A 15,748-nucleotide genomic window follows, 5' to 3' on the forward strand; every position below is an offset into this window, starting at 1 on the left:
TGGATGAATATATTTTGTCATATGTATGTAGTTAATCATCTCTAAACTCGATCTGAATACAATAAAAAATATGTAAACTAATAAGACTTGGATGACTCTATCAGAAATTAGAAGTCTGGTAATAAATAATTCCAAGTTCAATGATTGATCAGTGCATCGAATAACCACATAAACCTTAAATTCTGATTATCTCCGTTAAAAGTTGTAATACCAAAAATACCCAAATAAAAAATTATGAAATTACCATTGAGATGTAAAAATGACATGAAATTGCACTTTTTAGTGGAATTGATATCAGAATTGGTTTTCAAATTGATAAAATTACTGATTCACCTGTTAATTTCATGATTTGAAGAATCATTGATAATCATTTCATAATCTCCATAAAGGCTCAAAGCCAATGATTACCTATTTTTGAGCAAGTACATAAGAATTAACACCATAGAAGTACTTTTTATGTTTGAATTGTTTGAAATGATGGAAATAAATTAATTAATTGAATTAAATGGAAAGACTGGATTAAATGAAATGACCAAAATACCCCTAAACTCCAAAATGACTAGAATACCCATGAACTTCAACTTGATCAAAATACTTCGAGATCTAATATGACTGAAGTACCCTTGAGCTCCATAATAATTAATATACCCTTGAGATTCTAAATTATTTAAATACCCTCACGACTTGGAATAAGGGAATATCTTTAGATAGTTATGGGAATACTGATAAAATTAAAGGTTGTATCGATCCTAAAGGTTGAAGCATAACCTAAACTTATCGGGCCATGCTTGTTACTGTTAAGATTTGAGAGTTAGAATAATTATCGCATGAATATATTTATGCCTCACCAGGATATGTTCAATGAAGATTTGTAAATGTCGATTTGTTCGGTCACATAGTGTAGTCAATATGGAAAAAAATCAATATCCGTGAAGTGTTCCTACTAGAGTCTTGCTAAGTATTACAATGATGAGAAATGTTTAGCTTGATTGGATTCGAAAGCCAATAATTCGTTACAAATATGTAATATTGCAAATCATCGTTTTACTTTTATTAAGTTAAATACTAAAACATCTCATAGATCCAAAATGACTAAAATTCCCTTGTGAATCTAATTGACGGAATCACCCCTGGAATATCCGAATATTAAGTAATTATGATATAACAATTCTTAAATACCCTTCAGAGATATCTAAATACTAAATGATCCTGATGTATCGCTTTATGAATAACTGATGAATATGTTAGTTATCGAACCCTTTTTAATAGGGATCTCGTTTCTAAAATTCTATAAATTTACAAAAGTTTCATGGTTCACTACCTGATAAATACCAAGTACCTCTGGAAAATAACTGGATCCTCTAGTGTGTTCCATATGTGCTATTTGATTGTTTTATTTGTTCTGAAATGTGATTTGCCGAAGTTACTAATTTACTAAATCTTTTAACAGTTCGATATTCTAATTTACTGATGCATTGAATTATTATTTATGAACTATGACTACATGATATGTGCTATCTTGTTACCTGTTTTCACCGAAAAATATAATCATGCCTGATTTATGGATCATGGAATCTACTTTTTACTGTATGAACCGATTTATTAGGATATTGTCTAGGTAGGATTCTGGAGTATGGAGGTTCAGCTCTGATCAAGCTAGTAAATCCTTACGGACCTAAGGTGACACTTGGGTAGGCTCTGAGGCCCCAAGGTATTTCCTTAGGTAGGCTATAAGGCCCAAAGGTACTCCCTCGAGTAGGCTCTTAGGCCCTAGGTAACACTCTTGGGTAGGCTCTCAGGCCCTAAGATACTCCCCTTAGGTTGTCTCCTACGCCCAAAGGACCTAGGGTAAGTCCTTATGGATGCAGTTATGGGGAATTATATTTTGGTGTTCGATTGGAGGGTATTAATGTGGTCTTAAAACATGTTTTAAACTTTTACTATTTTAAAAGACCAGTACACTCCCTCTGGTTTTGTTGAAACACACCAGTCTCCTCCTCATAGTCTGTTGAATCTATTTCTCTAAACGTTCCCTTCATACTGTAACTTTCTTAACTGTTACCTGAAAAATTAATTAATGAATCTGAACTCACCGCTAGAACTTGATGATGTTTGTATCGTTAAGAATATGCTTTACCTTATACCCGATGACCTATTACATGCATCTGGTAGTTCTGTATTGCTGAGCTTCCTAAAGCTCACTCTGTTACTTACCATTTCAAGTTAAAGAGTTTGATCCTTTGCTTTTATCGACATCAGTAAAGGAGTTCCACCAGCGTTGCTTGCGGAGTATGGTGCATGTAATTAAGGGGCATGTAGGTTGTATTATGTTTTTATTCGAGTCTGAAACTTGTTTTATTACTGGATATTGTTGAATTCTATTTCTAATATATAAATGATTTTTTGAACTTGTATTTTATCTATAAATTATTTTACAATTTTAAATGAATTAACAAAAATTTTAAATTTTCCAAGATTTTCAGTCTGGGCCATTCCAGTGACCCTAATATGACATCTCAGATCGGATCACACATATCGGTTTGAGGGTGTTACAATTTGAGGGTTTCAAGTATCATTAAATCAAAAACTTATTGTTAGAATGATTTAAACTTGTGTAAGTTAAAATAAAACTCTAGATATCATATTTTCTTATTTTTCAAAATTTCAAAATAATTTTGATGAAAATAGTGAAAACATCTTTTTTATGTTTTCATTTTTTGACTTATTTTTGTTTTTATTTTTCTAGAAATCATTTTCCATTTTTTCAACCAAACACATTTTCTTGAACATTTTCTATTTTATAAGAAAATAAAAATGAAAATAACCTATATTTTCTAAAACCAAATGGACCCTTATTTTTTTAGATATATATATTTTTGTAGTTTACATAACTTAGCAAACATAATTTTTATAAGGATATTAGAAGAATGTTTTAAGATACATTAGATTTTGATATATGTAATGGATTTAGAAACAAGAGATATCATATACTTATATTCTTCATGATTTCTATAATTATAGTATATTATTGTTTAAGGTACACAAATTGAGTATACCTCTAGTATCTTATATCATTATTTATATTTCAAATTGAGTATATCTGTTATAATTATTTATAAACTGTTTTTGCTTTTTGGGTGTTGCATTTTCGGGTCTGAGGATTTTCAGAAAGGTTTCTTCTTTGGATCTTCTTTTTCATAGTCCCCCATAGCTTCGATTATAGATGATTACTTGAGGTCATGTCATTCTTTTAGATCCCATAGGGCGTATAGGGGGAGGGCTCAACGGAGTGGTGTCAAGGAGACTAGACTTAGAGTTTGTTCGTTAAATGTAGGCACATTAAATGCTAGGCTGCTGGAGCTGACCGACGTACTTAGTAATAGGAAAATAGATTTTGCATGTATTCAGGAGACTAGGTGGAAAGGGGCTCGCGCCAGAGAGTGTAATGGGTACAAGTTGTGGTATTCAGGAGTAGATAACGCTAGAAATGGGGTGGGTATCTTGGTATCCTCTAGTCTCAAGGAAAATGTTGTTGAAGTTTGTAGATACCGGGATAGGATCATGATGATTAAGGTTATAGAAGCGGAAGTGGTGAATGTCCTTTCAGTGTACGCTCCACACGTTGGCCTAGGGGAGGGGGAGAAACGTTGCTTCTGGGATCAGTTAGATATTGTACTTAGGAGCATCCCGGAGGACCAAAGAGTTTTCATAGGGGGAGACTTCAATGGCCTATAGGTAGTGCAATCGACGGTATGACGGTGTTCATGGGGGTTTCGGTTATGGTAACAGGAATGATGAGGGGCGTACGTTGCTTGATTTTGCTACTGCTCACGACTTAGTGATCACTAACTCCTTATTTAATAAAAGAGATGCGAACTTGATTACGTTTCACAGTGGGGGGCATTGTACCCAAATCGACTACATCTTGGTTAGAAATCGGGAACGATGGGCTTGCATTGACTGTAAGGTGTTCCCTGAAGAGGCATGTGCATCACAACACAAATTGTTGGTTTTGGTGTTCCGCGTACCCAACGGGCGGAGCACGCATAGGAGGGCTAAACTGGGTAAACCTAGGATCCTCTGGAAGAACTTACATTGATGACTTTAATACAGGTTTTGAAACTACAAACTCAAATAACGCAGATATGTTATGGAAAAATATGGCAAATTCCATCAGAGAGGTGGGCAAAAAAACCCTTGGGTTGTCGACGGGGAAGGCCAAGGAACATAAAGAATCGTGGTGGTGGAATGACGAAGTCCAAACTAAGGTGAAGACAAAACAAACTTGCTTCAAGGAGTTTCTTCAATGCAATGACGACGAAGAAAGGTCGGGAGCTAAACAAAGATACCAGGAGGCAAAGCGGGAAGCCAAGAAAACGGTAGCTAAAGCAAAGGATAAGGCATATGAGGAAATGTACAAGAGATTAGACACTAAGGAAGGACAAAATGGCATATTCAGACTTGCAAATTCTAGGGAGACTAGGAAAAAGATCTAGGTACATTAGGTTTATTAAGGACAACAATGATGTTCTTTTAACGAAAGAACAGGATATTAAGAGGGTTTGGGGTAGTTATTTCTTTGGCTTATTTAATGACGGTGCCTCTCCATGTAGAGATAATATCGTTGTTGGGTCAGCCGACCATCATACTACGGCCAATGACTGCCCTACAAGTAGGATTGGGTTGAGGAAGTCAAAATGGCTCTTAGAAAGATGGGAAGGGAGAAAGCTGTCGGTCCTGATCAAATTCCTATCACTGTGTGGTTAGCCTTAGGAGATGAGGGAGTTAAGTGGTTGACCAACATCTTTAATATTATTTTAGAGACTGCCAAGATGCCAGAGGAGTGGAGAGAGTCTACAGTGATACCAATTTATAAAAATAAAGGAGATCCCAACGTTGTGGTAACTACAGAGGTATTAAACTACTCAGCCATACCATGAAGCTATGGGAAAGGGTGATAGAGGCTAGGTTGAGACAAGTCACTAGGGTTTCGGAAAACCAATTTGGCTTTATGCCAAACAGGTCTACCACGGAGGCGATTCATCTACTTCGACGGCTTATGGAGAAATATAGGGAAAAGTCTAGAGATCTTCACATGGCGTTCATGACCTTGAGAAGGCTTATGATAGCGTTCCTCGCGATACGATCTGGAAGACTTTGGAAACGAGACGGATACCAATGCTTATATCCGGACATTTGTGATATGTACTGTAGATCTACTACTTACGTCAGGACTACAGTTGGCGACACCGAGGCATTCCCGGTGGAAATCGGACTCCACCAGGGGTCGGCTCTTAGCCCTTACATCTTCGCCTTGATTATGGACGACATCTATTGTGCGACACCAGACGGTGTTCCTTGGTGTATGCTTTTCGCTGACGACATTGTCTTAGTGGCTGAAACAAATCTGAGTTGAATAGCAGACTGGCTACCTGGAAGACTGCTTTGGAAGAAAAAGGTTTAAGGATCAATATTGAAAAGACAGAGTATTTATGTTCAAACTTCAGTGGGAACCAAAATGATGAAAATGTAGAGGTATGCATAGAAGGACACGTTCTTCCCTCAAAGGATTATTTCAAGTACTTAGGGTCTATGATACATAAAGATGGGGGTGTAGATGATGACGTTACACACCGTATAAAGGCGGGATGGCTAAAGTGGAGGGCTGCTACTGGAGTTTTGTGTGACAAGAAGGTGCCTCTAAAACTTAAGGGAAAATTTTATAGAATGGCAATAAGACCAGCGCTGTTGTATGGATCAGAATGTTGGGCACCCAAGAAGGATCACGTTAGGAGGATAGAGGCCGCAGAAATGAGAATGCTTCGATGGACATGTGGTAGGACTCTGTGGGATATGACGACAAACTCTGCTATTAGGATGTCCTTAGGGGTGATGTCTGTTTCCGAAAAAATGAGGGAGGGAAGACTACGGTGGTTTGGACACGTCCTTAGGCGACTACCGTCGGATGCGGTCAGGAGGGTAGAGTCGATTACAGTCGACGGTGCCAGAAGGAAAGGACGACCAAGGCGGAAGTGGGATGACTGCTTGAGATCTGATTTGAAGGATTTAGGCCTTACCGAAGACATGACCTATGATAGGAAATTATGGAGGCTTAAGACTAGGGTAGTCGAGTAGGGTGGGTCACATCTATAGGGTGTATCATCTTTGTCTTCTTTTAAAAGCAGTTGTAGTTATTTCCTTGACTTTTACTTTTTATACTTTTCTGTTATTGGTATTTATGATGAAATATTAGAACTGGGCTTGCTATCGTTGTCTCATGTGTATCATTCTCATCATGTTTCCTCTGTTAATTTTAGCCGGGTCTTAGGTTTCTGTCTATATGCAGAGACTCTTTCGCAGGGATTATTTTGTAGGGATTACTCCCCATTACAGAAGCACATATGGTATTAATGACTGCATATGAATACTGTTTAGCTATGTATTTATGTAATTATTTATACATGCATTGCATTTTATCTATATTTTTAATTTTCTGACTGCCGGAGGTCTTTCACGGAAGCTATTCTCAACCTGGCGTTGGGGGCAGCCTACTACCCTACCTCCCCCTTACCCCATACATATGGGAATTGGGTTTTGTTGTTGTTGTTGTTGTTGTAAAGTTGAGCTATATTAAATATTGTCTTTTTCTTGTTTCTTATTTTATATTATATTATTTTTTCTTTTCTAAACTCGTAATAAAATCATTATATAACACACAAATAAAAGGTGGTAGAACTCGAACGTCTCTTACGAAGCTAAATTGGCAAGTTAGGAAGACTTATGTTTAGGTTTGTGACCACATATTAAATGAGACTGCGAACCAACATGCCTGCTTCAAAAATCGGTTACATGTAGCCGCGTACTTGCCTGAAATCACCTCAAAGGCCACTTACGAAGGTAGCTCAAGTAATCAAATTCAGCTACTTATGGAGTCCTAAATTGGAAGGGACAAAAGAGATTACAAACTTGCTCTCCACCTAACAAACAAATGGAACCCCACCTGCATGTGAAAAGTGGACAAAGATTAAAGCCAACAATTGTGATTACTTAACTGCAGGTCCCCATCTCATCCATTGATCGACATCCTAATTCAACACTTATAGGTTCTAAACCACCAAATAATTAAAAGCAAGCTCTTATCTTCTGCTTTATATCCTGTCGTTAAGTCTATATTATGATATCATTACTGTTCTTCTTTTTCTAGTTTAGTATATCATTGTGAAGTATGATCACTGAGTAGTGTACAACATATTGAAATTGCTTGGCCTGGCAATGATGGAAATGAACTTGACTGTTTTATGTTTCCAATTCTGCATTAGTTTTCGATGAAAGTTTTAGCCTATCAAGTAGCTTTAGTGGTTAAAGGAAGTGTTATTCTTATTTGAGGTCTTGGTTCAAGCAGCTACGTCTGTAGTGTGTGCGAGTTGTCAGTGGTTAAGAAAAATTATGAACATATACTATCTTATAATCACCCTAACTATTAAAAAAAGGTTTAAGGTATTGTGGGTGTAATTATATATTCAATACTACCAATATGTTGTAGAGGCTGCCATGGTATATGTCAACAAGTTTCAGTAAGATTCTAAACTCTAAAGATTAAAAATACGATAAAAAGTGCACTAACCAACTTATCTTAGTGGTTAAAAGAATCGTTGTTGTTCCAGGAGGTCATGCTGAAGCAGGAAGGTGATTGAGCGTTTACTGTCAAATAGTTGAGAGTATATTTATAACATATATTACTTGTAATCACCTTAGCTTAATAAAATAATACGATAAAAAGTAACTGTTAGGATTTATGAAGCTCGATAGATCAACCGAAAATGTGTTAAGAGGGGGTGAATTGACAATTTAAAATTTAGGGTGTAAGAAGTAAAAAGATAAGAAAAATTGCACAATGATTTATAGTGGTTCAACTTCCTCAATGAAGTCTACATTCACTACCTAAGCTCCCCACTTAGGATTTTCCAACAAATCCACTAATTTGTTCTTTTTTTTAAGGACAAAGAGATAACCTTTACAAACTTCCTAGCTTTTCAAAGGCTTGGCTAGAACCAAAACCCCTTTACAAAGGTGAAAAGATGTAAACAAGAAAACCCTTATAAGGTAGGTGTTTACACAATTTAGTTCACTCAAAACACACAATTTGCAATAGAAAACAAAGAATAAAGAATGAAAATTTTTCTCTTGATGATCAATGCTTGGATAGGTGTTGTGTAACATTCTTCAAGTGTCTTGAACTTATTTTTATATGATGGAATGAGTTACTAGCCGTTTCTAGCCATTTGGGAAGGTTTGGAGCCGTTGGAAGACTATCTGCACATAAATTTCGAAACTCTGAGAAAGAGTCGTTGGAAAAATATGACCGTTGGACATAAAGTATCAAAACTTTAGGGAAAGTTTTGAAACTCTTGAGATAGTTTGGAAACTCTTGAAAAGTATCGAAACTTTTTGGGAAACTGTTTTGGAAAGTTTAGAAACTCTTGTAGAAGTTTCAAAACTTTAGGTCAAAATACTCATTTTAAGGTTTTGATTGGACTTTGAATTATTTTTGAAAACTTTGAATAAATTCAATTTAGTTCAAACCATTTTACCCTTATTTGTTATATCAAAATATTAGTTCTACGGTAACCACAAAAAAAGAATAAAAGAATCACAAAAAACGATAGAAAGTAAACTCTGCTTATAAAAGATAAAAAGTTAATTCAAAAATAGGATAAACATAAAGATAATAAGAAATCTACAATGAACATTTGTAAACATTCACATCAAGCTAGAAACCAATCATTCAATCCAAACTGAACGAGACTCACAGTTAGGACGATTTGATATTAAGAAGCTTCCGAAAGTAATTACTACATATGATTGATTTATTCAACTTTGATGAACTATTAAGTTGTTGTATCTCTTTCAGGTTTCTTTTCATAAGTCACGTCGTTACTATCATTTCTTCATTGATAAAATCTTCGAGTAAAAGATCCTCGAAAGATCTACTCTATTGAACATAGACTTCGAAATTTTATATTTTTCAATCAGTTATTCCCTCTTAATATAACTATGATAGGTCCGTATAATCAATTAGAACTAAATATACTATCTAACAACTGCATCTATTTACCCTGTTGATCTATAGATAGTCATCATAACTTTAGATCTGACATTAATATTAAGGGTTAGTATCGCCAAATATAATGAGAGAGAGGGGTTAAACTCTATTCTCTTTCCCTTTAACCGCCTTAGACTTACTGTTCTTTGTATAATCATTGGTTCGATCCTCCCCTAAATTAAAAATGATAAACCACATGTTACCGTCGTAACCCAAATTTTACAATCAACCCAAGTCAACCCCACTGAATAGTTCTTGAGACTCGTGGAGTATGTGCTCGAAATACGGGCATAATTCATGTGAAAGAAAAAAAACATGGATTTTCTCATGAAATGTTTTCATTACAATTTCAAAGACACTCTCAAGAGCACGTGGAAATGGGATATGTGCCACATTAGGGAAAAAGCCAAGTACATGCACAATATACAGTTTAAACTGCAAAACTAAATGTCAATTGGTCAGAAAAACCACTCATGTGCATGCATGAGGGTATAATATATGACTGCAACCAACGAAGCAAAAGCTTTATTCTTCTTTCATCTGATCATGGCTGTTAGAGATCGAAAAATGACTTCTTCACAAGGAATCGTAAGCCCCATGTCGTGGTTAAACCCGAACTCTTCTTCAGCTCTTTGAAGCAAGTTCTGGAACTCGGGGTGAGTCAACCATGATATCGGAACTATGTATCTGCTTCTGTTTTCTCCAACATAAACAACGAAATGCCCTTTGGGTACATCATCATAGCCTTGTTTCTTCCCAAAACTCGAGCATCTTTTCAGAATCTGTTTGATAGCTTCCGTTTGAGGAAATCTGTTCGATTTCTTGATCGCCATAGTTGTTTTCAATCACTCGATCGAGCTTTGAACTACTTGGAGAATTGGGAAAAAAAGTTGGTGTGGGGAAGGATTAAGGAATAGAGGGTATTTATATGGGAAATTAAAGAGAGAATTTGGCGCTGAAACAATGTCATGTGCTAATGTATTGGAGATGGCTGAATATAAAAGGCATGCAGGCTTTAGTCCCAATGGGGCTTAACCAACCATGTTGTCTCTCCTATAGACAACATGGGTCCATTTTTTTTCTTTGTTCTTTTCCTTGTCAAAGTTCTCCACCATTTGTCCATTCTAATGCATACACTATTCTATGGCTGAGAACCCAGTTTCCATATTGAACAATGTGACAAACAAAAGGAATTGGCCTTATCACTCTATTTGACACGATTCATTGATATGGTTATTAAATCATTATCATAATTATACTATTGGATTCAGATAACAATATATTCAAAAAATTATATCACTGAATGTGGCAAAGAAGGATGTCAAACACAAATATAATTGCAAACATAGACCGTAAGTTTGTGTATAGGCAGGGATAGATCTAGGCGGGGCAGTTGCCCCCCTAAAGTTTTAAAATTACCATATATTTCAGATTTTTTATGTATTTTCTATTAAAAATATGATTTCGCCTCCTAAAATTTTATAAGTTCAAGTTCGCCTCCTCTAACATAAAATCTTGCATCCGTCGCTATGTATAGGATTTGGCATATCAAAGGACCTCAAGTGGTTAGCTGGTTTCATACTACTATCATTTAAACCTTCAAATCAAGGACCACCTATAACTGTTCATGCGTCGTGGTACAATGTACGTGAAGGAATCAACTAAATGAAGATTAATGTAATGGGAGCATAGTTCACAAGGGCATTGAAGGCTTGTCACAACGTCACGGAATTTCCCATGATTTAGTCCTTTCTTCAAGTTTGTCAAAACACAAAGGGAAGTGGATATTTCGGTTGTTTATGGACCACCATCGACAGCACAAAGCGACCAGCTTTTGTCCCACTTGACCCAAAATTTGGCATGTTCAATTCAGGTTACGATAAACATCGAACAAGGCTTAGCCCCACGTGCCATCGAAGAGGAAACATGGGCAGTGGCTTCTAAAACCAAATTATGTGAAGTTTTTGGCATTGCTTTTCAGCCCTGCATTTCACCAACTGGAAGAGCGACGGGTATTATCAACGTATTTGCTAGCTGTATCGCAAGGTTAGTTAAGTTGGCAAGTAAATATTTATGTACTGTCTTTGGCTATAAACCAGACCAACAATTAAAACATCTGGTGCCAAGGTTAAGGTCTAAGGCTGGCTCAAGCATATGGGGGGCAGAAACTTGGTGTTGTGGAGTTCGTGTATAATTCTCAAACGTGTTTTCCACTGTTCATGTGTTTCTGCCATATATGAACTTCTATAACCACAATAATAAATAATACATTATGGGAACTGACGCAATATATATATATATATATATATATATATATATATATATATCAATATTTTATTTGTTCTTGTTTCTTCGCATGACATAAAATTATGCAGTAAATGGCGGATGCAAAGCTTTTCTAGGATAGGCACGTGCCCCTAAAATCTGAATATTTTTATGTTAGTTGTTTATATTATTAATAGTGTTCACCTTGAAATTTTATTTATGTTTATCTCATGTGAAAATTTATTATTATTAGTATATATGTGCACACTCTAAAGAATATTTCTAGATCCACCACTCCATGCAACCAATTTTAGGGTATGCTACAACGACTATAATGGTGTCCATACTCCATGGTTTATGTGAATAAAATAGATAGGCTAAGCCATATTCACTTTTGGGTAATTCATCGACAATTGGCGACCACATCCAAATAACGATATGCATGTGAAGGGCATGTTACTTTTGTCCTCAAAACGCAGACACAAAAGAGATGGTTAATGTAAATATACGTAAGGCCATTCAGCATCACAATTTCCACTATGCCAATTACATTTTAATCTTTGGCTTTACTCACCTGCAGTGCATTCTAGCTTGCTCGTTTTACTTCTCTTTTCCCATCTTAAAATGACATTCTATATGCAAGCTATCCGTATGATAAACAAATTGGAAGTTGACTCTTAAGATTAGATCAAGGAGATATTAATTTAAGTGGAAGGAATTAGGATATTAGACGTCGAGGTAGGCGGGGGAAGATTAAGTATTTGTTTAATAATGGATAAATAATGTATATTATGCCCTACTTCAGTTCTAATCTCGACAGCTGAATGATGAGTGCTGTGCCAAAAATGAGTATAGGTCAATTCCATAGGTCAAGCTTATCCAAATTCCAAGCACTTTTCAACTCATCTCATCCAAGCCATCCATCTTAATAAGCATGAAAAACACAGTTTATCATCCAGTTCCGGCCTAAAACAGATTCACCGTGTTTCTGTATCAGAACAGAGCATTATAATTTTAAGCTGAAATGAAAAGGTCGGTGGTTAGACAATCACATCTAGATAACTTGCCTTTACAGAAAAGTTTGGCAATTTAAACTTCAACGTCAAACACCGAATTTGTGTGCTGATAGCACAACAAGAAGCATCCACACATACCGGTTCAATTTACGAAAGCCCAGCAATGGCACTAATTCAAGTTCCATGCTCTCTTCAAGAGAGTACTGGTGACAAATACACCTACGCGGCATTACTTGTACCACCCTATATTTATCTGGCTGATCATCTAGCCAGCTGGCACTAAGAAACCAGGAACCGCAGTCCGACAGACAGTAGAACGAGATGGAAAATGAGATCATATCATATATTTGAAGAGTTTAGGGCCATTACTTTGCATTGTTCATTCATGGCCAAAAGTTGAGCTTCTTTCTTGTCGAGAAGTGCAGCCAGCCTTACATTCTCTTCCATAAGTTTTTGAACATCATCATCCTTCTGCTTTTTCTCACTCTCTAGCTGTGTTGTCTTAGCAACTAGCCTGATTCACAATATAATGAAGATTACTAAAGAAACTTGTGCACAATAAAGATACACAAACTAATGTTGAATATCTCTACTCCCCAGCACATTCACCCTCACATTGAGATACAAAATTCAGTTTTGCACATACGAAAGTAGCTGCTGCTCTCATGCACTTACAGTTAAGTCCTTGCCTATTACAGACACAAGCCTATAACAGCACACAAAGCTAAGGAAACCAGGGTAGACCAAATTAGGTTCTTTGGTAGAACAAAGCAGGGTGGGAATAGTATTAGAAACCTACCTTAAAGAATAACACTTTACTGATGGTAGAAAAGAAATGGGTGCAATGAGAGATCCAGGTCATAATTTACCAACAAGTATATATTACCGAGTACCGACAACTGCATCAATGATAATTTTATGGTCTGATATGGCATCTCAAAAAGGAACAAAGTTCATATTTTTTGCTGCTATGTAGAGAATGGAACAAATATTTAACATTTAAGAGTTTGACCAAGGGAATCATACTGACCGTTCAAAAAGCCTCTCAATAGTTTGGAATTGCTTCTCCGATGAAAGAAGAGTTTCTCTAGAACTAATGAGACTGCTAACATAAGATTTCAAAGACTCAAAATCCTGCTTTACACGAGAAAGTTCGTGCTCATTTTCAGCAGCCTGTTGCCTCTGTATAGAAGTTTCTTGAACCAAGTCCTCAACCCTCTGCCTCATTTCATTAAGAATATTATTTGTTCCCATTGCAAAACTTTCCATCTCTTCCAACTTTAAAGACATATTCTCAATTTGGAATGCTTTTCTTCTAATTTCTGCCTGACCCAAAGTTACTTTCTCTTTCTCAATAGCAGTTTCAGATTCTGCCATGATGAACCTCTTAACAAGAACTTCCATTACATCCGTGACCATTTGCACAGATTTGATTAATTCACCAATATAAGCTCCATCTTGTTCATCCAAAGAACCTTGTTTTTTACTAATTCCAAGCCAGGTTTCCTCATCTAAATAGTCAAACGAAGAGAGATCAGAGCTCCTTGACCATCCAGACAACGGTATACCTTCCTTATCCACAAGCCCCACCCCTTCCATTAGTTTTATGCCACATGACTTATGGGCCAAATCAGGAACTGCCATTACTCTTGCTTTTGATTTCAAGTAAGTCAATAATGTAGCAGTAGTTTTCACCCTTCGCCAAAGAACATCTACCTCCTTTGATTCCTCCTCCGACCCCTGTATGCAAGCCTTTAACTCTGTAATTTTGTCTTGCAGAAAATCTACCTGGCGTTTGTGTCTTTCCATTTCATGAGTTTCACTTAGCTGTGACTGCAACGTTGACAAGTCAATACCCTCGCCAGGTGCCATTCGATTTCCTAAATTATGACAATAATCTCAATCATAACACAAAAAACAAAGATGCAAATAGAACACATAGTTGTTGCAACAAGGAATATATGGCAGGCAATAACAATGCCGCATTCAGTTGCACCATTTCATTCACATTATGCCGGTTAAATACAATGCTAGAACATCTTATATCCATTATGATAATACGCTCAACCCACAGAATGTGTTCCATGACTGGGATGAAAATAGAACAGCCAGGTGATCAAATTTTAGCTTGCATCAATTTCTTACAGATGAGTGCCATGACTCTTGTAATATCAATAAATTTCCTAATCCCTACCTATATCATTAACTTTATCATGTTTCATTAATTTTCAGAAACACAAAATTGCTCCAGGAAATGACTCAGATTGAGAAAATAATACCTCGCACTACACTGGAGTTTGCAGAATTCCTTAATATTTTTTTTAATCTAACTTTTTCACTTGAAAGATAAGGAATCTGACAAAATCAATTCCATGATCAAAACAGAAAAGAAAAAGAACAAAAATACATTCCCAGATCTGAACGAACAAAGCCCTAGCAAACCACAATGGCATGAAAAGAAGACAGAAAACTAACCAAAATATCAATATTCCAATTACCCATCCGCAGATCAAACACACCAAGAAAAAGTTTTACAAAAAATCAATTACAACCGTTTAACATAAACGATGGCAAATAAAATACAACCATAAATAAAACGAAAAATTCAAACTTGAAAGCAATAAAAATCACAGTTTCTTTCTAAAATAAATCAATAAAAGAAGGCAATGAAAGACAAACCCAAAAAGAATTTTGCTTCTTTTTGGGATTGCAAAGATCTTGAGAGCGAAATGCAGAGAAAGAGAGAAACTTAGGAATATGGTGTTGACTGTAGAAGACAATTCCGTTCGCCTCCGTTCCAACAAACGATTTTGGTCTTTTAAGTTTTAACGAAGGAAATGTTTTGCAGAAGATAGGGAACTTTTTTTTTTTTTTGATAATTAGAAGATAGGTAACTTTCTCCGATCCTCTTCTTTCAATTTTAGATTTTTCACCGCGAATGAACCAAGCCACCGAGATGCTAACCTAATTATTTTTTTTAAACAATTAAAAACATCATTTGAAGTCGTCCCTAATAATAAAATAAAAGTGTAGACACTTATTTTTGTCAGGATTTATAAAAATAATATTTTATTATTTTATTATAATTATTATTATTATTATATTTTACATGCCAAAGGTGACCCAACTATAACATTAACCCGAGCCCAGACCTAGATACAACAACAACAATCAGTCCACTTGGGCCAAGTAGACCCGAATCGACCCGAGATCCAAACCCAACATCTAACCCAGAACCCTTTAGGGTTTCTGACGATTTCCCAACGCCACCTCCAACAAGCCGTTGGATCTAGGGATGGCAAACGAGTACAGTTTCGTGGATTCTCACCGTACTCGCTTCAATTGGGGCGGGATGGGTATAAAT

At 36.1% G+C, this 15,748-nt stretch overlaps 2 protein-coding genes across 3 annotated transcripts; both read right to left on the reverse strand.

Moving 5' to 3' along the window:
* Positions 1 to 9,403: 9,403 nt before the first annotated feature.
* LOC120177091 (auxin-responsive protein SAUR50-like) lies at positions 9,404 to 10,052 on the reverse strand. Its single transcript, XM_039183333.1, has one exon. The coding sequence runs from the start codon at positions 9,934 to 9,936 to the stop codon at positions 9,640 to 9,642; it is 297 nt and encodes a 98-aa protein (XP_039039264.1). The 5' UTR covers positions 9,937 to 10,052; the 3' UTR covers positions 9,404 to 9,639.
* A 2,198-nt stretch (positions 10,053 to 12,250) lies between these two features.
* LOC120177026 lies at positions 12,251 to 15,302 on the reverse strand. Of its 2 annotated transcripts, none has more exons than XM_039183289.1 (3): positions 15,134 to 15,302; positions 13,415 to 14,264; positions 12,251 to 12,898 (listed from the first exon to the last, which is right to left on the reverse strand). In XM_039183289.1, exons 2-3 carry the CDS (start codon positions 14,254 to 14,256, stop codon positions 12,724 to 12,726), a joined length of 1,017 nt encoding a protein of 338 aa, XP_039039220.1. In that variant the 5' UTR covers positions 14,257 to 14,264; positions 15,134 to 15,302; the 3' UTR covers positions 12,251 to 12,723. The 2 variants fall into 2 exon arrangements, with proteins under 2 accessions (XP_039039220.1, XP_039039219.1); XM_039183288.1 differs by having other exon boundaries at positions 15,064 to 15,302.
* Between the last annotated feature and the right edge of the window lie 446 nt (positions 15,303 to 15,748).

Source organism: Hibiscus syriacus, unplaced genomic scaffold (assembly GCF_006381635.1).
Source record: "Hibiscus syriacus cultivar Baekdansim isolate YM2019G1 unplaced genomic scaffold, ASM638163v2 tig00112281_pilon, whole genome shotgun sequence".
Classification (NCBI taxonomy): domain Eukaryota; kingdom Viridiplantae; phylum Streptophyta; class Magnoliopsida; order Malvales; family Malvaceae; genus Hibiscus; species Hibiscus syriacus.